This window comes from Carassius carassius, chromosome 33 (genome assembly GCF_963082965.1).
Source record: "Carassius carassius chromosome 33, fCarCar2.1, whole genome shotgun sequence".
Classification (NCBI taxonomy): Eukaryota; Metazoa; Chordata; class Actinopteri; order Cypriniformes; family Cyprinidae; genus Carassius; species Carassius carassius.
The window spans coordinates 536,786-563,223 of NC_081787.1; the positions used below are offsets into that span (position 1 = coordinate 536,786).

Genomic DNA, 26,438 nt, shown 5'->3' on the forward strand with positions numbered 1-26,438 from the left:
ATCTGTTCCTCGAAGTATCAAATGGATACAGGATTTAAATTTAAATAAAATACTTTCATGATAATTTTATTTAATGCTTGTGCATGACAGCATACTAATAAAAATGATGTGCACCCACTCTCTCTTATAGAGTGTGTGTCCCATAGTAAACCAAATAAATATTACATGATAACGGTTAAATACTCTCTCTCTCTTTCTTTTCATGAAAGGATTCTAAGATTATTTGTACCAAGAATACTAATATAAAATTTAATAAAATTATAATTAAGTTTAATGCACTTGACTGATTTGCTTAATTTTTTAATGATGTTTCATTCTGTTTTGACTTGCCATTTCAAAGACTACATTTTAACAATACTACACTGTACATTAAAATGTATGTGATCATTTAACCATTATCATGCAATATTGTATTTATCTTGTTTATCATGGGTCATATAATATGCTGGCAGATCTTAGCCTGATTTGGGCCACAAATTTGCTTCTTGTTTTATATTATATTTTCTGTGTTTACTGCATTATTCTAATGCCATGTCTGTTGTTTTATTAAGTTTTGTGCACCAAACTGTTGCCCCATTATGTACTGTAAAAATAAATGTTCAAAATCATGAATTAAAGAAAGATGATTTGGATTAGAAAATGCAATTTTTCATATTTAATTTAATTTACTTGCTGATACTTTGTGTTTTTGTAGTTGAGGAGCCTCTGAGTGAAAATCGTTTTGAAGTAAATCCAGTGTGTCTGAAATGCCATCAACATATTTCTACAGTCCATTTCTGGCATCAACAGCTGCTAATGTTTATCTGCAGTAACATACTGTAAATACACAGGATTATTTTTTTACAGTGCATGGTAGTAAAAGTGTGTGCACAGTATGTTTTTAACATCTGACACGAGACACAGATATTCTGCACATCTTACAGACTGCAGGAACATGAAGGGGTTACAGTATGAGAGAATGTGCAGACAAACACGTGACTCAAACACAGAACCAGGAAACAGGAATCACCTGATTTCAGGGAAAGAGAAACTGAAGTGTAGTTGAGCTGTTGTGTGTTTGTGTCTCTGTATTCAAGCAGTAAAATGGCAGAAGCCAGAGTTTCTCAGGATGAGTTCATGTGTTCAGTGTGTCTGGATCTGCTGAAGGATCCAGTGACCATCCAGTGTGGACACAGTTACTGTAAGATCTGTATTACAGACTGCTGGGATCAGGAGGATCAGAAGAGAGTCTACAGCTGTCCTCAGTGCAGACAGACCTTCAGTCCAAGACCTGCTTTATCTAGAAACACCATGCTGGCTGAAGTGGTGGAGAAACTGAAGAAGATCAGACTCTCTGCTGACTGTAACGCTGGAGCTGGAGATGTGCAGTGTGACGTCTGTACTGGAAGAAAATACAGAGCCGTCAAGTCCTGTCTGGTGTGTGTGAACTCTTACTGTCAGAATCACCTCGAACAACATGAGAGTTTCTTTAGAGGAAAGAGACACAATCTGACTGAAGCCACTGGACGACTGCAGGAGATGATCTGCCAGAAACATGAGAAGATCCTCGAGGTTTTCTGTCGCACTGATCAGAAATGTATATGTGTGCTGTGTACAGTTACTGAACATAAAAACCATGACATTGTATCAGCTGCAGATCAGAGGACAGAGAAACAGGTATTTAACACTAGACACTGATGAAATATTGCTGACACTCGGTTCATTTGTGTTTATATCAGCTCCATATTAACAGCTTACAGCATTCACACGTCACATGGCAGCAGGAATGAACTGTAGTTGCAAGAAAAGTTTAAATGTTTGCTGAAGATGCACCATAAACCTTTATCAACACAGTCTTTCTTAAAATGAGCCTTGATTATACTATTCACCTGTTCTGTGACTAAGTATATATTTCCATCGGTCAAAATGCAAGCTCTGCTACACAGCAGAAACAGTGTGAGTGTGAAATTCTACGTCTGTGTCAGTTTCACTTTTATAACACTTACACTTACAGTAATTGATGCTGATATGATGATTGTAACCAATCATCACTGCTGGAGATTGAACATACAGTCATTAGTTATCAGCTCCTCTTTCACTGGATTGATCTGTTCTCATGATGATTTAGTGTCAGTAGTTTTCTGTGAGATTGACTATCATCTGTTTGTCCTGCAGAAGCAGCTGAAGGAGACACAGAAGACGCTCCAGCAGAGAATCCAGCAGAGAGAGAAAGATCTCCAGCAGCTGAGAGAGACTGTGGAGTCTCATAAGGTGAGTCTGGAGAAGAAGAGAAGTTTGTCTCCGTCTCAGTTCAGACTCACTGAAGCTGAATCACTGTGTGTCCTAACAGCGCTCTGCACAGACAGCAGTGGAGGACAGTGAGAGGATCTTTACTGAGCTCATCCGCTCCATTGAGAGAAGCCGCTCTGAGCTGATACGACTGATCAGAGATCAGGAAAAGACTGCAGTGAGTCGAGCTGAAGGACGACTGGAGCGACTGGAGCAGGAGATCAATGATCTGAGGAGGAGAGACGCTGAGCTGGAGCAGCTTTCACACACACAGGATCACATCCAGTTCCTGCAGGTAACACAGGTCTAGAAGAACAGGATCATAGTGGACTTGAGCAGATCCTGCTGTGACAGAGACTCACAGAGAAACAGTTCATGAGTGTCTTATTATATAATCATCAGTCAGACTCTCATCTGATCATCTTCTTCTGAAAGAGACGCCGCTTACAAATGGCTTTCAGCTCTGGAGATCTGTTAGGAATCATTTCTCTGAGCTCTTTCTTCTGGAAGATATATTTAGCTGCTAAACACCACTAGCGCCACCAACTGTTCAGAACTTCACTAACATTGAACGTTTTGGGTCCTTGTGAAGTTTCAGTGTCTCTTACCGCTCTTAAGTGATAAATTATGGTCAATCTAATCAAAACCTTTGAGCTGCTTTTCCTCAGCTAATCTACTCCACTGATGTGCTTGAGCTGTTAGATGGACATTTATGCATTTATCAGATGTTTTATCATCCAAACTATTTCCCAGAAAGTTCACAGAGAGTGTAAATGGCAAACATGAGAATCTGTAGCTCTAATGTGATTTAACGAATATGAGAAGAATGAAGCTGATGTTGTGAAAGTGCTGGATTGAGGAGAGTTACTAAAGATCAAATCTGATGTTCCTGAAGGTTATTGAGTGAAGTGTGGAGCTGATGAGTTTGATTTCTGTTTTCTGTAGAGTTTCCAGTCTCTCTCAGCACCTCCTGAATCTACAGACGTAAATGATGATCTCTTCAGTTCTCTCTTCTCTTCTGATGCTCTGAGAGAATCTGTCCATCAGCTGAGAGACAAACTGGAGGATTTCTGCAAAGAGCAGCTCAAGAAGATCTCAGACAGAGGTAAAGTCCTGGAGATTCATCTGCTCTCAGAAACCAGTCCATCATCATCTCATATCATGGAGAACATCATATTAGAAATGTGTTAGGAATAGATACAGGATCATGAGAATCACACTGTTCATGTCTGTTGATTTCCACAGTGCCATTCACCAGCATTGATCTCTGGACCAGGAACGACTTCCTACAATGTAAGTCAGTAAGAAAACCAGCAGAAAAACTCTCTGAGAGTCTTCATGTTCTTCCTGTAGAAGGAGAAAGAAGAGGTTTATAACTGATGATGTAAATGATGATGTGCACAGATATCTGTTCATCTGTACTGAGACACTGATGATACACTGAACATGAAAAGATCAAACAGATTCATAATTCCTGATTCTGATGTGTTTTATCTCCATCAGATTCCCATCAGCTCACTCTGGATCTGAACACAGTGAATAAATACCTCCGTCTGTCTGAGAACAACAGAGTGATTACTGACACTAACACAGATCAGTCGTATCCTGATCATCCAGACAGATTTGATGTGTGTCAGCAGGTGTTGTGTAGAGAGAGTGTGTGTGGACGCTGTTACTGGGAGATTGAGTGGTGTGGGATTAATGTGTTTATATCAGTGTCATATAAGAGCATCAGCAGGAAGGGAGGAGGTGATGAGTGTGGGTTTGGATCTAATGATCAGTCCTGGAGTTTGATCTGCTCTCCTGACAGTTACTCATTCAAACACAATAACATAAAGACTGATCTCTCTGTGAAGCCCATCATCAGGAGAATAGGAGTGTTTGATGATGATAATGATCAGGAGGAGGAGGATGATGTAGTCAGGAGAATAGGAGTGTTTGATGATGATGTCAGGAGAATAGGAGTGTTTGATGATGTAGTCAGGAGAATAGGAGTGTTTGTGGATCACAGAGCAGGAACTCTGTCCTTCTACAGCGTCTCTGACACAATGAGCCTCATCCACACAGTCCAGACCACATTCACTCAGACGCTCTATCCTGGGTTTAGGGTTTGGTTTGGATCATCAGTGAAACTGTGTTGATGAATCAGAATAGACTGACGAGAGATTCTACCCATGATGCTTTGAGCTGCATGATGAATCACTACAGAATAAATGTGTAATAATTCCTCATATAGACAGTAAGATCAGTGTGTGTGAGTTGTCACAATCATCACCACACACCGCTGTTTAAATGCCGAGTGTGTCTCTCCTCGTGAGACCGGTCTCTTCCTCGTGAATGATCGCTGGTGTCCTCGTGGGTCCAGGAAGGGTGTGTAGAGGGATTATTCCCTGTTTTGGTTATTTGGGTTATTTTCTGTTAATAAAAGCCTCTCTAAAGCCTGACTACACACGCACTGTGTCTGTCGTTTGTTCCTGATGAGTGACCATGTGTTTCTCTGCTTTTATTTGTGTTGAATGAAATAAGTCATTTAGTGTTACTTTAGTGTCACAATTTTTATTTTTCCTATCAAAATGAATTTTCATGTTCATAACTTTCTGAGAATGTTATTTTTCCTGAAAGCGCTGTGCTGACTTCTGGACTGTGATGTGGCATAAATTCACTGTATATGAGCACATTTCAGGTGTTGATTTTTGTCGCACAATAGAAGAATAACATTCTGTAGGCCTAAACATAAATATATTTGAGTGACTTTGAATTCATATTTGTGTATTTATTTTGCAGGAGTTTAGTCATTTCTTTCTCCTGCTTCCCCTCGTGCACTTCATTATCATTTGGAAACCCATTTTCAACAATGAATACAAAAATAAAACAAGGTAATTGCAACTTTTTATCTCAAAATTCTATGTTTTGTCCGAACATTTATATAACTTAACATTTATATAACTTATTACTTAATTTATATAAATTACAGTTTTTTTTCAACTGCTTACACACAAAATTATTACTTGTCACACAATTTCTAAAACCTGACACTCAAATACCCTAAATCTGCAAAACCATACACAAATTTTTGGCCTTTTACTCAGTTTTCAATTTCATTAAACACTTTTTGCAAAACACAACACACAATTTTCTATGCAACACACAAAAATCTGACAGGAAGTTTCTTGATTTCCTTTTATAAACATAACCAATCATAATGCCACACTAATTCATCAGTGCCTCACACTAACTCCTCACATGTGCAAACACTTGTTGCTTTACTTAACAACAACCAATCATAACTTTAGTAGTGGCCTATAAATAGGCCAAAGGTCAAGTAATAGCTTCTGGACAATGGATGCAAACAATGCAGACAGAGTAAGAGGAGTTGGAGGGAGAGCCAGAGGACAAGTTTGACTTGGAAGGGGAGGAAGAGGACGAGTCAGAAATGGAGGAGGGCAAGGAACAAGAAGAGTGGTCTCGAATGAGATTAGGGCTACAGTAGTCGATCATGTGATAAACCACGGTTTAACAATAAGAGAGACTGGACTGAGTCTAATTTGAGTAGATTTACTGTGGTGGGTATAATTCGAACCTTTAGAAATGAGAACAGGTGTGTAACAATCTAATGTAATGTACATGTTCTAATGCACACATAATAGCTTTTTTACCATAACAAACAATAGGCCTGTACTATAATAAATATATTTTACTGTAGTACCCTTGCATTCATTTATTACAGTGCATTGCATTGGTCACAGTTTGGTAAGGTATCAAACTTTACAAACACAGCCAACTTTAAGACAATCTGACCATATTGTTAAATATTATATATATTGTTACAGTTTATGGCACACACTTACTGTTCCTGAATCTTTTACAGAGTGGAAAGGCAAAGGATTCAAGGTGGGCGAGGTCACATTCACTGAAGTGCAGGAGATGGCTATTGTGAATTTGGTTTGGGCCAATAATGCTATTACAATCCGTGAAATACGCAACCATATCCTTAATGATGCCACAACTTTTGCGAACATAAATGCTGTGAGTGCCTCAACAATACACCGCGTCCTCCAGAAAAATCTAATGAGAGACTGGCAAGAGAGACTATAGCATGTGACGTGGATGAAGTATTGTGGCCGGACCCAGCCCGGAGGAGAGATGGAGCCTAGATACACCCAACCATCTCCACATGCAAGCACACATGTTTGGTTTTACACTACATGCTACAACACTACACATTTTTGGTGTTTTTTTTTTCTTTTCAAACTGTATACACACACTACATTTACAACCACAAAGAGCAAAAAAATAAAAACCTAAATAAAAAGTTTGGTTTAAATTTTACTTTATATATTCAACAGCTCTCTCCCAATTACATTCAGTCATGTACATAGAATGCTCTTTAATTCTTTAGTAACCCATGGTTTGTTGTTAGGGAATATTGTTATATTTTTACATGGGATATTACTGTCTACACAGAAGGATATATAAGATGTCACAGTTTGTGTTAGTTCATTTAAATCATTGCAGGAGCTGTAAAACACGTCCCAGTCTGTACATTCAAAACATGCCTGTAAGCTGGCAATGCTATTTTCTGTCCAGCATTTCACTGTTTTTACAGTCTTCTCCTGTCGCTTGCAGATGGGACTATAAGTAGGTATCAGAAGGACACTGTTATGATACGATGCGCCAAAAGCAGGCTTGGGCATAGATTAAAAAGCGCCAGGTACTGAGTCTAGGCACAGGTCAAGAGTAGTATTGTTCTTAGTTGTTGCGCAGGTGATATACTGCTCGTAAGTTTTTAGTGTCCTGTGAATCTGGCAGTGGTTAAAATCTCCCATAATAAATTTAGGAGCATCGGGTGATATCGTATCGAGTCTGTTAGTCACTTCTGAGATTAAGTGAGCGGCTGTGGAGGCGTTTGCGCGCGGGTGTATATACACCAGGGTGAGGAAAAGCTGGGGAAACTCCCTTGGAAGATAGAAGGGGCGAAGAGAGATAGAGAGTAGCTCGAGATCCGGAGTACAAATTTCCTCTCGAACAGTAACGGTGTTACAGTACCTCTCATTGATGTAAAAGCAGACTCCTCCCCCGGTGGATTTGTTTGTTATTACAGGTGACCGATCCATGCGCACCGGGCACCCGAAGCCGCTAATGCGCAGATCCACATCCCTGTCAGCCTCTCCCAACCACGTCTCCGTGAAAGCCAGCATGCATGTGTCTCTGAAGTCGCGCTTAAACTTAGCATAAGCCTCCAGTTCATCGACTTTGTTACGGATGGATTGTATATTGGAGAGAAGGATGGAGGGGAGCGGAGGGAGCTGGCGTCTATCGGCCAACCCGCGTCTCCTTAGTCGGCGTGTGACACCCCCTCTCCTACCTCTCTTCCTTCGATGATTTTTGGGAGCTTTGTCAATATCCTCTGTTCCCACACTGTCCTTGCTGCAAGCCAGATATGGGCTGTTGTCCCTAGTAGCGGGTGCAAATGTGCGGAGTTCGAGCAATAGCTCACGGGAGTAGATAATCCTGTGACCAGCCCCGCCGTCGTCATCGCTTCCCCAGGTAAAACGATTAAGAAGTGTAATCAACGCGATCAAGTAGATGCAATTCATGGCTCCAGGTTGACAGAAAATGTTTTAGAGTTTAAAAATGCACATCAACATAAAAAGAACAACAACAACGATCAGGCGTTCGGCATGCACGCTGCTCATGGGTCGCACGTCAGGTGGAGCTTTAGGTTTTGAATAACAGTGTGTATATGACATAATCAAAAATATAACATTATGGTAATGGAGTTTACAACGTAAGACAAATGTCTGCTTTTGAAATATGTTTGTGATATTTTGACTGGTGTTTCATTTTGAAAGATGTGAGGCATTTTGCATCTTGTGTGTGCAATTCTTGAATTTGTGTGTTAAGTTTTGAAAAAAAGAGGAAAACTTTGGAAAATGTAAGCAGTTGAAAAAAACTGTAAGAAACATATAGTAAAATTAGTGAGTAAGTTTGCTGTTAGCTGGAAAGTTACAAATGTATTCAAATACTTTAAAATAAGGTGGATCTGCAGATATGAACTGTGATAACATAATTTATGATTTACTGTGTATCAGAGAGCAAATGTCCCAAAGCTTCAGCTACACTATGTACTTTTCCTTCATAGAAAGAGTGCATTCTTTTAGGTCGTATAACCCGGTTTATTCAAGTGTGCTATTAGTATACTTCTTTTAAACTAAAAATGGGAAAGTATGCTCAGTTTTCTAGAGTTATACTTAAAGTTTACTTAAAAGTACTTTTATATACTAGAAAGTGGGCCAATTCAGTCCCAAGGAGTATTGAAACTGTACAGTTACAAGTATACTACTAGAACACTGATATTTGTATACTTGCTACATAAAGTATACTTAACAAAATAAACTTGAAGTATACTACTTTTTGGTAAAGGGATGTTAACCAGGTAACTGCTAACTAGTGAAACGCTCCATTAACACGAGCTGCAGCTCAGAACACATGTTGGATGGAAACATTGTGCATTAGGATCGAGTTCGTAGCTGAACTGACTATATTTGAAATAGTTTGACTCAACAATTAAGTTGAAAATCATCTGAAAGCTTTCAGTCTCTCGTACCATTGAGAATGATTCAGTTGAGTCGTGTGTTCGGTTCAGTGCTCATGAATCAGTGATCTGCTGTTTGTCAGATGTTCAGTGATGTCTGTTGAGTCTCTCCTCTTCAGTTCTGCAGGATCTGCTCATGATCTCTGTGTCTCTGGAGATCTGCTGAGATGCTGATGGCCATTGATTCAGTCCACAGATTCGGTTCTGTTCACAGCTATCTGTGCTAACACTGATCAGTTCAGCTCAACATGCAAATCAGGACAGAATGAAAGATTCCTTGAATGTCATCAGATGATGCTTTGATTCAGAAAGCTCTCTATGCACGTTTAGTAAAGTGTCATTGGGAAAATTGAAAATTAATTTACCTGTCTTTAATCTCACTTTTAGTATGTTTATTTATTAGCCCAGTGTGGCTCACAGAACAAAAGAAATACTTTCAGTGTGAAATAGTTTGACGGCTGTCTACTGCTCTGTTCCTGAAATGAAATCAAAGTATAAAAATAACCAGTAATTTAAAATATTAACTATAATCTATAATAGTTTATACATGCTAAGGGTGTATTTCTACAGGAGAAGCTCATCTCTACACAAGTGTATGTATCTGCTGTCTGCTCCAGCTAATCTGAGATGAGACTGAATATGATCTCACACATGATCTGAGAGGAATGTGCTGTCGAGGAGAGAGAACCATAGAGAGACATAGACACAGAGGGGAGTTTTCTTTGATTTATATCCCTAAATGCTGCTAACTGTCATGAAGGCTGTGAGAGAGAGTGAATGTGTTCATGAACGAGCCCCAGGCGCTTCATTTACTCTCTTTGACTTACTTTTAACATCGCTGTCGTATCAGATCCACCAATGAAATCTCAGCCAGGTTTCCTCAGATTCTGACACACAAACTCCTGCAAGATCCTTTCAGCAGTTAAAGATATTGAACTACTTTGTACAAATTCACACAGATCACGTCTCAGACAGTTAATTATCTACTTTCTTTAACCTTCTAAGAAAAAAAACATGTAATTCATAATCAAAGGTGTAAAATATTTTGGACAAAAATAGGCTTATCCATGTACACTAAAAAATTAGAAATTGTTAAGAAACACTCAGAAATTGTTAGTCATTTTCACAATCAATTACAAAGAAACAGCAAGTAGATTCAAGATTTTTGTTTTCGTCACATACACGATTATATAGAGCATATAACCAGCAGTGAAATGAGAGTCAGGTCTGCTCCATGGACAGTGCAATTATTAAAGAATACAAAACAGAGGAAAATATACATAAATATAGGTATGAAAGAATGAAGTAAAAGTAAACAGTAAAAATATAAGAATAAAATATAAAAAATATATATACTGTAGAATTAAATAGAGAATATAAAATAAAATGTGCATGAAAGTATACTGTAGTCTTAAATATTAAGATACACAGGAATGTAAAAGAGCCGAATGTCCAAACAGGTTGTGACACTGCAATATGAGGAAGAGAATGATGAATATCTTTCTCATTAAGTGATTATTAAGTGAAGACATTTAGATGTTAAGAGGCTTTGCCATCAGGCTACAGAGGCGCTTACCAGAAGGCAGCAAAGTGAAAAGACAGTTACTGGGGTGGATGGAGTCTGATGATTTTAACAGCTCTGCTTTTGCAGTGTTTGAGGTAGATGACCTGCAGAGAGGGGAGAGCAGACCCGGAGATACGCTCAGCTAAACGCACAACTATGCAGGGCTTTGCAGTCTTGAATGGAGCTGTTCCCGTACCACACTGAGATACACTGAGTCAATACACTTTCTATGGCCCCTGAATAGAAAGTTTTCAGGATTGCTGGTGAGATGCTGAATTTTCTCAGCTGTCACAGATGGTACAGTCTTTGCCTGGCTTTATTAACCTGTGTTTGAATGTGTGAAGTCCAAGTCAGGTCCTCTGAGAGGTTTACACCAAGGTACTTGAAGCTGCTCACCCTCTCCACAGGGGTCCCGCTGATCATAAGAGGAGTATAGGGCTACTGCGGTCTCTTCCTGAAGTCCACAATCAGTTCTTTAGTTTTGCTCACATTCAGAGAGAGACAACTGTCTTGGCACCATGAATGTAAGTTTCTCTACCTCATCCAAGTATGTGGTCTCATTATTGTTGGAAATGAACTGGCCTACTTTCACAACTTGAGGTCTGCAGGTGAGGAAGTCTTGAATCCAGTCTCAGAGTGAAGAGTTTAGACTGAGGTCTATGAGTTTAGAAGCAAGCTTGATGGGGACTATAGTACTGAAAGCTGAGCTATAGTCGATAAATAGCAGCCTTACATAGTTCCCGTTGTTGCCATCAATGTGTGTGAGAGAAGAGTGCAAGATGTGAGAGATGGCATCTTCAGTGGATCTGTTGAGGCGATAGGCAATCTGAAGAGGGTCTAAAGTATCCGGGATGGAGGAGCAAATGTAGTTCTTTACCAATGGATTTAACTGAAGTAATGCATTCACTTAAACATAAAATATTGAGGAGGAATAACTGAAACAGTATTACCTTGTAAAATGATCATCTTTGAAAAAACATTTTGTGCAGTGTACATTTACTGCAAAATACTGTGCAAATATTTTTTATGTAAAAAGTATTAATTACCATTTAATGTGAAAATGTATATTATGTTAATGAGAAAATACATGTACTTACAAACAGTAAACAGTAAAATATGTATTTTTTATGTATTATATGAATTAACAGTGAAAACGTTCCCTGATGGAATGTTGTGTCAAGAACAACACTAGGGGTCACTAGGGGAAGTCGTGGCCTAATGGTTAGAGAGTCGGACTCCCAAACGAAAGGTTGTGAGTTCGAGTCCCGGGCCGGCAGGAATTGTGGGTGGGGGGAGTGCATGTACAGTTCTCTCTCCACCTTCAATACCACGACTTAGGTGCCCTTGAGCAAGGCATCGAACCCCCAACTGCTCCCCGGGCGCCGCAGCATAAATGGCTGCCCACTGCTCCGGGTGTGTGCTCACAGTGTGTGTGTGTTCACTGCTCTGTGTGTGTGCATTTCGGATGGGTTAAATGCAGAGCACAAATTCTGAGTATGGGTCACCATACTTGTAAAGACATAATTGACATAATTGAGAAAAGGACAGTTGACAATATGCAAGCAAAATCTGCATAGCTGGCCATGCCCAGGTATAAATTGGCCAGCGTGGCATTTTCTCAATCGTGTTGTTCAGAGGAATTTCTCAGCAAAACTCAACTTCTCAAGAGGTGCTTAAGTGATGGAAGTGTATTCCAGGGTTCATAAGAAGGAACTGAACTAGACTAAGTGCATACAATAACATTGCAAAGATTCTTGTGGCAGGACACATCGCAGGCGCCATATCACACAGTGATGCAGCTCGTCAGGATGCTCTCGATGGTGTCTCTGTAGAAGGTGCACATGATGGGGGCCAGGTCTCTGGCTCTTCTCAGTTTGCAGAGGAAGTAGAGACACTACTGTGATTTCTTGGCCAGTGCTGCGGTGTTTTCAGTCCAGGAGAGGTCCTCTGTGATGTACAAACCCAGGAACTTGGTGCTGCTCACTCTCTCCACAGTTGCACCATTGATGGTCAGAGGAACATGCTGAGTGTGCATTCTTCTGAAGTCAACAACAATCTCCTTCATCTTTTCCACGCTCAGAGAGAGATTGTTGTCACTGCACCACCTGGCCAGGTGGCTCACCTCACTCTAGTGGAGGGTAGATGCGATGTCATCAGTACTTGGACAATTTCTCTTCTCAATCTACATGATGTCATTAGGATCTGTCATTCAGAAGCATGGCTTTGCCTATCACTGCTACGCTGATGACAATCAACTCTACTTCTCATTCCAACCAGATGACCCGACGGTAGTTACTTGCATTGCAGCCTGTCTGAGTGACATTTCTGGCTGGAAGAATGACCATCAGTTTCAGCACAACCTTACTAAGACAAAACTGCTGGTGGTTCCAACTAACCCATCGTTTCTTCACAACTACTCTATACAGCTGGGTTCGCCAAACATAACTCCTTCCAGGACAGCCAGAAACCTAGGAGTTGTGATGGATCATCAGTTAAGCTTCACAAACCATATTGCTATAATGACCCGGTCCTGCAGATTTGCCTTATACAACATTACGAAAATTAGACCCTTCCTGTCAGAGCAAGCCACCCAACATCTTGTCCAAGCTCTTTTTCTCTCCAGACTGGACTATTGTAATGCTCTCCATGATCAATCCTGTACAACTGATCCAGAATGCAGCAGTGAGGGTTGTCTTCAATGAGCCAAAAAAAGCTCATGTTACTCCTCTCCTCATCAGGTTACACTACCTAAACTCACTAGTTTAGTCATATGTGCCCTGCAGAAGCTTGCGTTCTGCAAGTGAACAACGCCTTGTCGTGCCATCCCAAAGAGGTCCAGAAATCACTCTCACAGACCTTTTCCTGGACTGCGCCCAGCTGGTGGAATGACCTCCCAATCTCAATTTGAACAGCTGAGTCTTTACTCATTTTTAAAAAAACGTCTAAAGACTCATCTTTTTCGCCAGCACTTAACCACCTAATACTAGCACTTACCTTTTCATTCCATTCCATTTATTTTCTTGTCTATTATATTCTTGAAAAAAAAAATAACCTGGCTACATGTTCTGTGCTAGACTAACTGAGACTTGTCATGGCACTTGTATGCTGTTGTTGTTCTCTTGTTGGTCAGATTGCTTCTATTTTTCTCATTTGTAAGTCACTTTGGATAAAAGTGTCTGCTAAATGAGTCTGCTAAATGATTAAATGTAAAAGTAAGTGTATCATCGGTTGAGCGGTTTGACCGATATGCAAACCTGAAGAGGTCTGGGGGGGGGGGGGGCAGACTTGATGGTGTGCATGACTAGCCGTTCATAGTACTTCACGAGAATAGGGGTAATTGCAACTGGACAGTAGTCGTTGAAGCAGGATGGAGATGGCTTCTTCGGGACTGGAATGATGGTGGTAGCTTTGAAGCATGTGGGGACAACAGCCTGACTAAGCTAGATGATGAAAATGTCTGTGAAGACTTCAGTGACTTCCACTGCATGGAAGTCACTGAAATCACTGAAGTCACTTCCACTTCCATGTACTGTCTCTCAGTACATGCCTAGGAATGTTGTCAGGACCCGGAGCTTTACTTGCATTGTCTGTGTTCAGCGTCATCACCTGGTCACTGGGAGGAGGTGGAGTCTTCTGTGCATTGGAAGTGTTTTGTGCCTCAAAGTGAGTGAAGAAGGCGTTCAGTTTGTTCAGTTCATTCAGCAGGGAGATGTTGCTGTCTGCGGTGGGGGCTTCTAGTCCGTAATGGTCTGTATCCCATGCCACAGGCTCAGAGTGTCTCTGCTGTCGCTGAATTGATGGGCTATCCTCCTGGAGTACTGTTTCTTAGCCTCACTGATGCCACGGGAAAGGTTGGACCTGGCTGTTCTCAGGCCCACCTCATCTCCAGCTCTGAAGGCAGCGTTTCACATCTTCAGGAGTCTGTAGACCTCCCCTCCAAAACAGGCCTCTGTTGACCCTTCTTGCCACACTTATATCTGTTTGTGAACTGCTTTGGTAACTTTAATGAGAGGTCTATATGCAGGCATTAGCATGACAGTGATGTGGTCTGAGGCACAGAGGTGGGGGAGGGGAAGGGCATTGTAAGTTCCTCTCTGTGTGGTCTGATCAAGGTCTAAAATGTTCTTACCTCATGTTGGAAAGTTAATGTGTTAGTGTATTTTTGAGAACACACTCTTTAAATCTCCATGGTTGAAATCCCCAGCTATGATGAGAAAAGCATCATGGTGGGCTATCTGCTGAAGTGCTGGTACAGTTCATTTAGTGCTTCACTCCTATTGTTGTTGTTGGAGCTCAGAGGAAAATAAACAGCAACGAGCAGTATGGCTGAATATTCCCTCGGCAGATAGAACGACCGGCACTTAATAATCATAAACTCCAACAGGGGTGAGCAGTTTTTGCAGACCGCAGCAGCATCGCGGCACCATGCATCATTGATATAAACACAAAGTCCACTTGATAGCATGTCAGCAGATCGAGCAGAATAGCGCAGTCTGGAACCCTGTTACTGAGCCATGTTTCTGTGAACATAAAAACACAACAGTCGCTTACAGTCCTCCGAGTTGAGCGTAGTAATCGGATGTAGTCCAGTTTATTGTCTGAAGAGTGTACATTAGGCAGTACGATGGTGGGGATAGTTGGCTTGTGTGGGCTGAACCGGTATATCGTGTTCTGGCCAAAAAAGAGGCCTTCCATGTCAACTCTTCGTGCACCCCGGGAAAAAATGTACTGGGGCTGGTTGTGGTTTAGAGTCACGCTCAGCACCCAGAACCCCAGAAATTGTCTACTCGCTAACGTCTGGGACAGAGTTCGGGAGTCCACCCTAACCCGATGCTGTTGGCTGCCAGGGTAAGCACAGCTGCCATTCCAGTGTCTGCCTCAGACTGAAACTCAGCTCCCATGGGGACTGGTTCCACTGAGGCATCTGCTTTAGATGGCTCTAGCCCACCCTTCAATTCTGAGAGTGACATCTCATCTTCTTCACGAGCACCAAATGAAAAAATGAAAAACTCGCAAACTCTTCTGGAAGCTCTAATGGGGGGCACGACACAATTTCTCTCCATGATGCATCACATTTGGTTACACTTTATTATTGCATTTTGAAAGTTCCCACATAGCAAATGTCTTCTTGCCCAGATCCGGGCCACACAATGACTTTTCTCTCGGCCCAAGTACCGCAAAGAATGACGGCCCGGAAGTGGCCCAGAACTGGATTAAAGACTCGGGCCACACATGGGCCATAACCAGGCCGAATCTCATCCAGTTAATTAGCCTTAGCTGGCCCGGAACTGGGCCAAAACAGGTTTTATTATTGGTGCCAATTCTCAGCCTTAAGTAAACTAGAATCCCCAAATCTGAGTCACACCTGAGCCTTATATAGCCCAGACCCAACCCAGACAGCAAGCAGTATCAAGCCGAATGGATTTCACACGGGCCAGATGTGGGCCGGATCTGGGCCAACACTATATTGCTGTCTGTGAATTTTTTATATTTCATATTATTACCTTGTATATTACTATGATCACAATTATTCATTTTGTGACATGCTTTAATGTGCACACAATCTATGCCAATAAAGTACATTAAACTCAATAGAAAATCAAACTTAAAACCCACACATCATGTAACTGTGCAATAAAAAATGTATTGCATTAGTTTTTCTATTTATTTTTATAAAGAACAAATCAACCAATACAGAGTGAGTGTATAAAGTATACAGCCTATCAGAGAAACGTAACGGATAGACACATATAACTTAATCGTACTAATTTATTACAAATGTGTCAAAGAGTAGTACCACAGTAGTCCAAATGACGATGCATTGCAGTTGCAGTCCTCTCTGGCAGAATATAATAGTAGTGCGAGGAGCAGGTCATAGCTGAAAATACTATGCCGATCCACTCCCTCAAGACGCGCATTTCTCATTCAAAACACACATCACCGGAAAAACGACATGTCGCAATCTCTGATGAAACCGGCGAGAGCCAATGAGCGTTTGATATCGCTGCCGTAAGACCTGTTGTAAAACTTCTTAACGGCACATTTTTAGATAGTTACTATGTAAATAGTTACTATTTAACAGAGGAAGGAGATACATATCGCCAAGGAATGCGGTTTGAATTTGGATCTGTTCCTTCGAAGTATCAAATGGATACAGGATTTAAATTTAAATAAAATACTTTCATGATCATTTTATTTAATGCTTGTGCATGACAGCATACTAATAAAAATTATGTGCACCCACTCTCTCTTATAGAGTGTGTGTCCCTGTCACGGCTTACGCTGCTGGAAGGAACACGGAGCCGAGGGATAAACGAAACAAGGATTTATTAAATCAAACATAGGCAAGGTACGTGGCAAATAACAGGTGGCAAGTGGCAAGTAACAGGTAACAAGTGGACAAGTAGACAAGTAGACAAGTAACAAGTAGACGAGTAGACCCGACAAAACAGAACTGAAAGGACAAGGCTGTTATACAAGGGATAATAGGGAAAACACATGTGGATGGAATGACTAAATTAACAGGGACATGGAACACATGCGGAAATGACTAGACACACCTGGGAACTAATCAAACCACATAGAGACAGAAACTGGGTCACAGGGGCAAAAACACACAAAATGAGTCCAGGTGTGTGACAGTACTCCCCCCTCCCGGTAGGTGCGTCCTCGCACCGTAGAAACAACAAAGGGAGGCCAGCAGACAGGGACCACAGAGGAAGGAGATGACGGAGGGAGGAGCCAGGGAGGAGACAGGAAGGATCTGAAGCAGGAGGCACCCAGCAGGACCCAGGCCACAGCCATAACGGCCCAAGGTGGAGCCGACGGTGGAAGGAGCCATGGAGGAGGAATGGTCACCGACTCCAGGGACTCGACCCACGGCAACGGAGCAAGTGGAGGAGGAGCCCGAGGCGGAGACGGAGAGCCGAAGAGCCAGGGTGACGGGGAGGAGCCGGAGGTCCTAGGCGGAACTGATGGCTCTGGTGACTGACGCGGCGATGTGGATCCGGAAGGCCGCGGTGAGGCCAGAGTGACCGAGGACTGAGGTGTAGCCGAGGGGATGAAGGAGCCTGACGGAGCCGGAGGGACAGAGGGATGAGGCGAAGCCGGAGGAGTGGAGTCCCGAGGCATAGGACGGACGACGCCAGACCAAGGCGGAGCCGGAGGGACGAGGGAGCCAGGCAGAGCCTGCGGACTGCCGGGCCACGGCGGAGAGGAAGGAGCTAGGAGCCATGGTGGAGCCGACGGATCAACGGGCCGAGGCGGAGTCCGGGCCTCAGAGGCTGGAGGCGGAGGTGAGGGAGACGCCGACCAAGGCGTCGCTGGAGGATGGCGGTCCCGCTGAGCTCGCACCACAATGATGGTAGGCTGAGGGCGAGCAGAGGGGCAGCCAGACGACAGCGGAGGAGGAGGCAGGAGTGGGTGGGAGGGTGGGAATTTTGGAGGAGCAGGCATTGGAGTAAGCTCTGGGGCTGGACCCCTTCCTGGGCTTAACGGAGGATCAGGAGCCCGTCCTGGGCTTAACGGAGGATCAGGAGCCCGTCCTGGGCTTAACGGGGGTTAAGGAGCCCGTCCTGGGCTTAACGGGGGTTAAGGAGCCCGTCCTCGGCTTAACGGGGGATCAGGAGCCCGTCCTGGGCTTAAAGGAGGATCAGGAGCCCGTCCTGGGCTTAATGGAAGATCAGGAGCCCGTCCTGGGCTTAACGGAGGATCAGGAGCCCGTCCTGGGCTTAACGGAGGATCAGGAGCCCGACCTGGGCTTAAAGGAGGATCAGGAGCTCGTCCTGGGCTTAACAGAGGATCAGGAGCCCGTCCTGGGCTTACAGGAGGATCAGGAGCCCGTCCTGGGCTTAACGGAAGATCAGGAGCCCTTCCTGGGCTTAACAGAGGATCTGGCATAGGTGAATTGGAAACCCCCTCATTTTGACCCATTTGGCGCTCTACATTTTGCTCCCTCGTGGTGGGCAGTGTCGCCGGCTCTCGCACCTGGTCTGACGGGTTGCTCTCTGGCTCTCCGTCATCGGTGGGCTCGGGCTTATGCCTCGTACCGTGGGGAGATTGTAGGCTGGGCTCTGGGTCCAGAGTGGACCTGGCGAGATCCTCCATTGGGCCGACCATGAGAGGTGACCCATTTCTCACCAGATTCCACTCTATGAATGCGGCGAAATCCTCCCGAGGACCATCTTCGGGCGACAACGCTCTGCACCTGGAGTTCAGGCTGGCGTGATAAAAGGTGCAGAGCGCGTGGTCCGGGTAGCTGGTGGCATTAGCTAGGAAGAGAAACCGTCTAGTATGGTCCTCGAGAGAAAGTCCCTCCTGCTCCAGCAGTAGGAGGAGGTATTCGGGGCGATAGAGGGGATCCATTACACACTACCGAAAGAAAAAGACTGTGAAAAAACGGAAAACAAAACGGAGGGAAAACACACAGTTTTTTACTTTTTAGGTCGGGTCTTCTGTCACAGCTTACGCTACTGGAAGGAACACGGAGCCGAGGGATAAACGAAACAAGGATTTATTAAATCAAACATAGGCAAGGTAAGTGGCAAATAACAGGTGGCAAGTGGCAAGTAACAGGTGGCAAGTGGCAAGTAACAGGTAACAAGTGGACAAGTAGACAAGTAACAAGTAGACGAGTAGACCCGACAAAACAGAACTGAAAGGACAAGGCTGTTATACAAGGGATAATAGGGAAAACACAGGTGGATGGAATGACTAAATTAACAGGGACATGGAACACATGCGGAAATGACTAGACACACCTGGGAACTAATCAAACCACATAGAGACAGAAACTGGGTCACAGGGGCAAAAACACACAAAATGAGTCCAGGTGTGTGACAGTCCCATAGTTAACCAAATAAATATTACATGATAACGGTTAAATACTCTCTCTCTCTTTCTTTTCATGAAAGGATTCTAAGATTATTTGTACCAAGAATACTAATATAAAATTTAATAAAATTATAAATAAGTTTAATGCACTTGATTGATTTGCTTAATTTTTTAATTTTAATGTTTCATTCTGTTTTGACTTGCCATTTCAAAGACTACATTTTAACAATACTACACTGTACATTAAAATGTATGTGATCATTTAACCATTATCATGCAATATTGTATTTATCTTGTTTATCATGGGTCATATAATATGCTGGCAGATCTTAGCCTGATTTGGGCCACATATCACCTGACTGAGAAAATACTATTTTTCATATTTGATTTAATTTACTTGCTGCTACTTTGTGTTTTTGTAGTTGAGGAGCATCTGAGTGAAAATCGTTTTGAAGTAAATCCAGTGTGTCTGAAATGCCATCAACATATTTCTACAGTGCATTTCTGGCATCAACAGCTGCTATTGTTTTTCTGCAGTAACATACTGTAAATACACAGGATTATTTTTTACAGTGCATGGTAGTAAAAGTGTGTGCACAGTATGTTTTTAACACCTGACACTAGACACAGATTTTCTGCACATCTTACAGACTGCAGGAACATGAAGGGGTTACAGTATGAGAGAATGAGCAGACAAACACGTGACTCAAACACAGAACCAGGAAACAGGAATCACCTGATTTCAGGGAAAGAGAAACTGAAGTGTAGTTGAGCTGTTGTGTGTTTGTGTCTCTGTATTCAAGCAGTAAAATGGCAGAAGCCAGAGTTTCTCAGGATGAGTTCATGTGTCCAGTGTGTCTGGATCTCCTGAAGGATCCAGTGACCATCCAGTGTGGACACAGTTACTGTAAGATCTGTATTACAGACTGCTGGGATCAGGAGGATCAGAAGAGAGTCTACAGCTGTCCTCAGTGCAGACAGACCTTCAGTCCAAGACCTGCTTTATCTAGAAACACCATGCTGACTGAAGTGGTGGAGAAACTGAAGAAGACCAGACTCTCTGCTGACTGTTACGCTGGAGCTGGAGATGTGCAGTGTGACGTCTGTACTGGAAGAAAATACAGAGCCGTCAAGTCCTGTCTGGTGTGTGTGGAGTCTTACTGTCAAACTCATTTTGACCATCACGAGGAGTTTCATTCACGTAAACCACACAAAGTGACCGAAGCCACTGGACGACTGCAGGAGATGATCTGCCAGAAACATGAGAAGATCCTCGAGGTTTTCTGTCGCACTGATCAGAAATGTATATGTGTGCTGTGTACAGTTACTGAACATAAAAACCATGACATTGTATCAGCTGCAGATCAGAGGACAGAGACACAGGTATTTAACACTAGACACTGATGAAATATTGCTGACACTCGTTTCATTTGTGTTTATATCAGCTCCATATTAACAGCTTACAGCATTCACACGTCACATGGCAGCAGGAATGAACAGTAGTTGCAAGAAAAGTTTAAATGTTTGCTGAAGATGCACCATAAACCTTTATCGACACAATCTTTCTTAAAATGAGCCTTGATTATACTATTCACCTGTTCTGTGACTAAGTATATATTTCCATCGGTCAAAATGCAAGCTCTGCTACACAGCAGAAACAGTGTGATTGTGAAGCTCTACGTCTTTGTCAGTTTCACTTTAATAACACTTACACTTACAGTAATTGATGCTGATATGATGATTGTAACCAATCATCACTGCTGGAGATTGAACATACAGTCATTAGTTATCAGCTCCTCTTTCACTGGATTGATCTGTTCTCATGATGATTTAGTGTCAGTAGTTTTCTGTGAGATTGACGATCATCTGTTTGTCCTGCAGAAGCAGCTGAAGGAGACACAGAAGACGCTCCAGCAGAGAATCCAGCAGAGAGAGAAAGATCTCCAGCAGCTGAGAGAGACTGTGGAGTCTCATAAGGTGAGTCTGGAGAAGAAGAGAAGTTTGTCTCCGTCTCAGTTCAGACTCACTGAAGCTGAATCACTGTGTGTCCTAACAGCGCTCTGCACAGACAGCAGTGGAGGACAGTGAGAGGATCTTTACTGAGCTCATCCGCTCCATTGAGAGAAGCCGCTCTGAGCTGATACGACTGATCAGAGATCAGGAAAAGACTGCAGTGAGTCGAGCTGAAGGACGACTGGAGCGACAGGAGCAGGAGATCAATGATCTGAGGAGGAGAGACGCTGAGCTGGAGCAGCTTTCACACACACAGGATCACATCCAGTTCCTGCAGGTAACACAGATCTAGAAGAACAGGATCATAGTGGACTTGAGCAGATCCTGCTGTGACAGAGACTCACAGAGAAACAGTTCATGAGTGTCTTATTATATAATCATCAGTCAGACTCTCACCTGATCATCTTCTTCTGAAAGAGACGCCGCTTACAAATGGCTTTCAGCTCTGGAGATCTGTTAGGAATCATTTCTCTGAGCTCTTTCTTCTGGAAGATATATTTAGCTGCTAAACACCACTAGCGCCACCAACTGTTCAGAACTTCACTAACATTGAACGTTTTGGGTCCTTGTGAAGTTTCAGTGTCTCTTACCGCTCTTAAGTGATAAATTATGGTCAATCTAATCAAAACCTTTGAGCTGCTTTTCCTCAGCTAATCTACTCCACTGATGTGCTTGAGCTGTTAGATGGACATTTATGCATTTATCAGATGTTTTATCATCCAAACTATTTCCTAGAAAGTTCACAGAGAGTGTAAATGGCAAACATGAGAATCTGTAGCTCTAATGTGATTTAACGAATAGGAGAAGAATGAAGCTGATGCTGTGAAAGTGCTGGATTGAGGAGAGTTACTAAAGATCAAATCTGATGTTCCTGAAGGTTATTGAGTGAAGTGTGGAGCTGATGAGTTTGATTTCTGTTTTCTGTAGAGTTTCCAGTCTCTCTCAGCACCTCCTGAATCTACAGACGTAAATGATGATCTCTTCAGTTCTCTCTTCTCTTCTGATGCTCTGAGAGAATCTGTCCATCAGCTGAGAGACAAACTGGAGGATTTCTGCAAAGAGCAGCTCAAGAAGATCTCAGACAGAGGTAAAGTCCTGGAGATTCATCTGCTCTCAGAAACCAGTCCATCATCATCTCATATCATGGAGAACATCATATTAGAAATGTGTTAGGAATAGATACAGGATCATGAGAATCACACTGTTCATGTCTGTTGATTTCCACAGTGCCATTCACCAGCATTGATCTCTGGACCAGGAACGACTTCCTACAATGTAAGTCAGTAAGAAAACCAGCAGAAAAACTCTCTGAGAGTCTTCATGTTCTTCCTGTAGAAGGAGAAAGAAGAGTTTTATAACTGATGATGTAAATGATGATGTGCACAGATATCTGTTCATCTGTACTGAGACACTGATGATACACTGAACATGAAAAGATCAAACAGATTCATAATTCCTGATTCTGATGTGTTTTATCTCCATCAGATTCCCATCAGCTCACTCTGGATCTGAACACAGTGAATAAACTCCTCCGTCTGTCTGAGAACAACAGAGTGATTACTGGCACTAACACAGATCAGTCGTATCCTGATCATCCAGACAGATTTGATGTGTGTCAGGTGTTGTGTAGAGAGAGTGTGTGTGGACGCTGTTACTGGGAGATTGAGTGGAGTGGAGATAATGTGGAGATATCAGTGTCATATAAGAGCATCAGCAGGAAGGGACGGGGTAAAGAGTGTGTGTTTGGATCTAATGATCAGTCCTGGAGTTTGATCTGCTCTCCTGACAGTTACTCATTCAGACACAATAACATACAGACTGATCTCTCTGTGAAGTCCATCATCAGGAGAATAGGAGTGTATGATGATGATAATGATCAAGAGGAGGAGGAAGAGGAGGAGGATGATGATGTAGTCAGGAGAATAGGAGTGTTTGTGGATCACAGAGCAGGAACTCTGTCCTTCTACAGCGTCTCTGACACAATGAGCCTCATCCACACAGTCCAGACCACATTCACTCAGACGCTCTATCCTGGGTTTTGGGTTCGGTTTGGATCATCAGTGAAACTGTGTTGATGAATCAGAATAGACTGATGAGAGATTCTACCCATAATGCTTTGAGCTGCATGATGAATCACTAACAGTGAGATGTTATAGAGCCTCTTCTTCTCTTCTCTTTCTCTTTCTTCCTCCCTCTACAGAGTCCTGCTGAGTGACCATGTGTTTCTCTCCTTTTATTTGTGTTGACTGAAATCAGTCATTTAGTTTTTAATGTAGTATCACAATTTAAATTTTTACTATCAAAATGAATTTTCATGTTCATAACTCACAAAAAGAGTGCATTTCTTTAGGTTGTATAAGCAAACTGGAATGCATGTGAATTCCCGCTGTGTAACGGATGAGACGGCTGGTGTTAGTCGTTCAGTGTAGGTGTAGGACACACACACACACACACACACACACACATTTGTTACTTAACCCGTCTCTGTGGATAATGAGTGAGTGGGCCGCTGCTGTTAACACACACATTAATGCTTCTGGCATTCAAATCCTGAAGTCTTTTCAGTGTGTTTATAAGCCAGTTCTCTAGATTAAAACAATCACTGTCAGTTCTGATCTATACTAATAAATTAAAGCAAAGAATAATGAATGCATACACAGAACGCAATGAATGAATGAATGCATTGATGGGTGCATGAAGAACCATTAATATCCATAGAACCTTTCCATTGCAAAAAAAAAGGATTTTTTTTCTTTGGATTTTTTTTTTTTTTTACACTATAACAAAAAATGGTTCCTCTATGGCCTCACTGTGAAAACCTGTTTCTGGAGCCTTTGTTTTTAAGAGTGCATGAAAAGACGTGAGTATTCAGACGGAGGAGATTGTGGACGTGTCTCCTCTTCTCTCCAGTCTCTAACAGACAGACAGAGAGACACTGGTCTCCATTACTGCTGCGGTGATTGTATTATCCTTCTATTTAATGGAATAAAAAAAACAGCATGACTGAATGAGTTTCCTCTGCAGCTCTTAAAATGTGATTCATGCTAATGTGTTTTAAAAAGTCTGCACAGACAGTTCACTGAAGGCTGACACTGATTGATTTTGGTCAGACGTGTGGGACAATCACAGAAATCCCATAACAACATTCCATTTTATAATTTTGCAAATGTAATGCGAATGTTACTTTTGAAAGTTCTCTGAACGTTTTGAAGGCAACAAACCTAGGAACAATCAAAAGTTTCTGGTCAGAAGACCTAAGACACCTTGATGGAGTGTACGGACTAATACCTACATACAGGGAATTACAGTAGTCCAAACGGTAAGACACAAAAGCATACATCACTCTTTCAAAATCACAAAAGGATAAAAATGGTTTAATCTTTGCCAGTGTTCTTAGTTGAAAAAACCCTGATCGAACAACACCATTGATCTGCTTATCAAATTTCAAGGCATCATCAAAAATTACACCTAATTTTTTTTACCATGGATTTACCATAGATAGATAAAGGGCCTAAGTCATTATTAGTAGACCCAGATGCATTGGAGGGTGCAAAACAATAGTTTCTGTTTTACTTTCATTTAAGTGCAGAAAATTCACAGCCAACAACGTTTTCAAGTCCTTTAAGCATGCGAGGAGAGGTTCTAAAAAGTTGCCTTTCTTCTTTACAGGTACATAGATCTGCATATCATCAGCGTAGCAGTGAAATGATATACCACGTTTACTAAAGATAGATCCAATCGGCAGCATATACAATGAAAACAGAGTAGGTCTCAAAATAGAGCCTTGTGGGATCCCACATGTAAGAGAGGCAGATGATGATGAAAAATTGCCCAGGGTAACTGAAAAGCTCCTATCTGTTAGATAGGACTTAAACCGGTTTAAAACAGTACCTCGAATCCCTACCACCTGTTCAAGTCGAGTAATAAGAATTTCATGGTCTATGGTGGCAAAAGCTGCACTAAGGTCAATTAACACCAAACGTCCACTACTAGCAGAACATCACTGAGAACTTTCAAAAGTGCAGACTCTGTACTATGATGCTCCCTAAACCCTGATTGGAAAACTTACGAATTCTTATTCAAAAAAGACTGCAACTGAATAAGGACAGCTTTCTCCAGCACCTTTGATAAAAAAGGCAGGTTTGAAATAGGCCTGTAATTTACGTAATCCGTAGGATCCAATTTAGTATTTTTAATTAATGGTTGCACTACAGCATGCTTGAAAGATGCAGGAACAGTCCCTGAAACAAGGGATCTATTTATTATTGATAAAATGCTAGGCCCAACTACATCAAATGCTTGTTTGATTAGTCTGGATGGAACAACATCAAGAGGGGAATCCGATGGCTTCAACTGATCAACTATTCTATTCAACGTAGAAAATTGAAGAAGTTCAAACTGATAAAACACAGTAAGGCAACAGGAGAAATTTGGGATCTAATCCTTTCAATCTTTGACACAAAAAACTCATTAAATTCTCACAAGCTTCCACTGAAAGCTCTGGTCCAATGCTATTTGATGGACTAATAACAGTATTGATGGTATTAAACAATACTCTAGGTCTGTGACAATTATTTTCAACAATAGCAGAAAAGTACTTTACCTTTGCTGCCTTAACTGCTTTTTGGTAGGCATGCAAAGAATTCCTGTCCTTGTGCCATTTACGCTCTGCTCTTCTGCAAGTTTGTCTGAGAGCTCGTGTAGTATCATTTAACAAACGCTCTACCTTAGTTTTTACACGTTTCACCTTCAGAGGTGCAATAGAGTCTAAAATAGTTGAACAACCATAGTTAAAAGAACACAGTACAGGCTCAGGATCCAAATATAATGGAGGATTTTCAACGGTAGAAATATTATGAGTTCAACATACGACACAAACGTGTCGGTGGACAAGATCTAACAGGCTGATATGGGAGAGAAATCCCAAAAATAACTGGATTGTGATCAGAAAAGGTAGCATCACAAACATTCACATAACCCAAAAGAAATACCATAAGATAAAACTAAATCCAATGTATGTCCATATTCATGTGTAGGAACCTTTACAGACTGTTCAAGATTAAAAGAGTCAATCAGATTCAAAAAGTCTTTCACCAGGGGGTCAGCTGGACAGCACACATGAATATTAAAATCTTGAAACAAGTAGTAAACTATCATTTTTGTGCA

General features: G+C 42.0%; 2 protein-coding genes and 1 long non-coding RNA gene across 8 annotated transcripts; all 3 read left to right on the forward strand.

The window, feature by feature from the left end:
* The first annotated feature begins 1,015 nt into the window (after window positions 1–1,015).
* LOC132113451 (tripartite motif-containing protein 16-like) lies at window positions 1,016–24,477 on the forward strand. 2 transcript variants are annotated; one of them, XM_059521213.1, is made up of 8 exons: window positions 1,016–1,656; window positions 2,155–2,250; window positions 2,330–2,563; window positions 3,214–3,373; window positions 3,514–3,561; window positions 3,772–4,147; window positions 4,223–4,485; window positions 23,431–24,477. In XM_059521213.1, exons 1-7 carry the CDS (start codon window positions 1,084–1,086, stop codon window positions 4,407–4,409), a joined length of 1,674 nt encoding a protein of 557 aa, XP_059377196.1. In that variant the 5' UTR covers window positions 1,016–1,083; the 3' UTR covers window positions 4,410–4,485; window positions 23,431–24,477. The 2 variants fall into 2 exon arrangements, with proteins under 2 accessions (XP_059377196.1, XP_059377197.1); XM_059521214.1 differs by having other exon boundaries at window positions 4,226–4,485.
* On the forward strand, window positions 4,776–5,102 carry LOC132114173 (uncharacterized). The gene is made up of 2 exons (XR_009425252.1): window positions 4,776–4,951; window positions 5,053–5,102. It is a non-coding gene; the product is annotated as an uncharacterized LOC132114173 (long non-coding RNA).
* On the forward strand, window positions 19,791–23,432 carry LOC132113450 (tripartite motif-containing protein 16-like). Of its 5 annotated transcripts, none has more exons than XM_059521212.1 (7): window positions 19,791–20,642; window positions 21,141–21,236; window positions 21,316–21,549; window positions 22,200–22,359; window positions 22,500–22,547; window positions 22,758–23,128; window positions 23,168–23,432. In XM_059521212.1, the coding sequence occupies exons 1-7, from the start codon at window positions 20,070–20,072 to the stop codon at window positions 23,345–23,347; spliced, it is 1,662 nt and encodes a 553-aa protein (XP_059377195.1). In that variant the 5' UTR covers window positions 19,791–20,069; the 3' UTR covers window positions 23,348–23,432. The 5 variants fall into 5 exon arrangements, with proteins under 5 accessions (XP_059377195.1, XP_059377193.1, XP_059377194.1 ...); XM_059521210.1 differs by having other exon boundaries at window positions 19,792–20,642; window positions 23,159–23,432; XM_059521211.1 differs by having other exon boundaries at window positions 19,792–20,642; window positions 23,162–23,432.
* Window positions 24,478–26,438: the final 1,961 nt, after the last annotated feature.

Coding starts and splice junctions, on each gene's coding strand:
- LOC132113451 (XM_059521213.1), top strand. CDS start 1,084: ATGGCAGAAGCCAGAGTTTCTCAGGATGAGTTCATGTGTTCAGTGTGT. Junction 2,251..2,329: donor AGACTGTGGAGTCTCATAAG/GTGAGTCTGGAG, acceptor GTGTCCTAACAG/CGCTCTGCACAGACAGCAGT. Junction 3,562..3,771: donor CAGGAACGACTTCCTACAAT/GTAAGTCAGTAA, acceptor TATCTCCATCAG/ATTCCCATCAGCTCACTCTG.
- LOC132113450 (XM_059521208.1), top strand. CDS start 20,070: ATGGCAGAAGCCAGAGTTTCTCAGGATGAGTTCATGTGTCCAGTGTGT. Junction 21,237..21,315: donor AGACTGTGGAGTCTCATAAG/GTGAGTCTGGAG, acceptor GTGTCCTAACAG/CGCTCTGCACAGACAGCAGT. Junction 22,360..22,499: donor CAAGAAGATCTCAGACAGAG/GTAAAGTCCTGG, acceptor TGATTTCCACAG/TGCCATTCACCAGCATTGAT.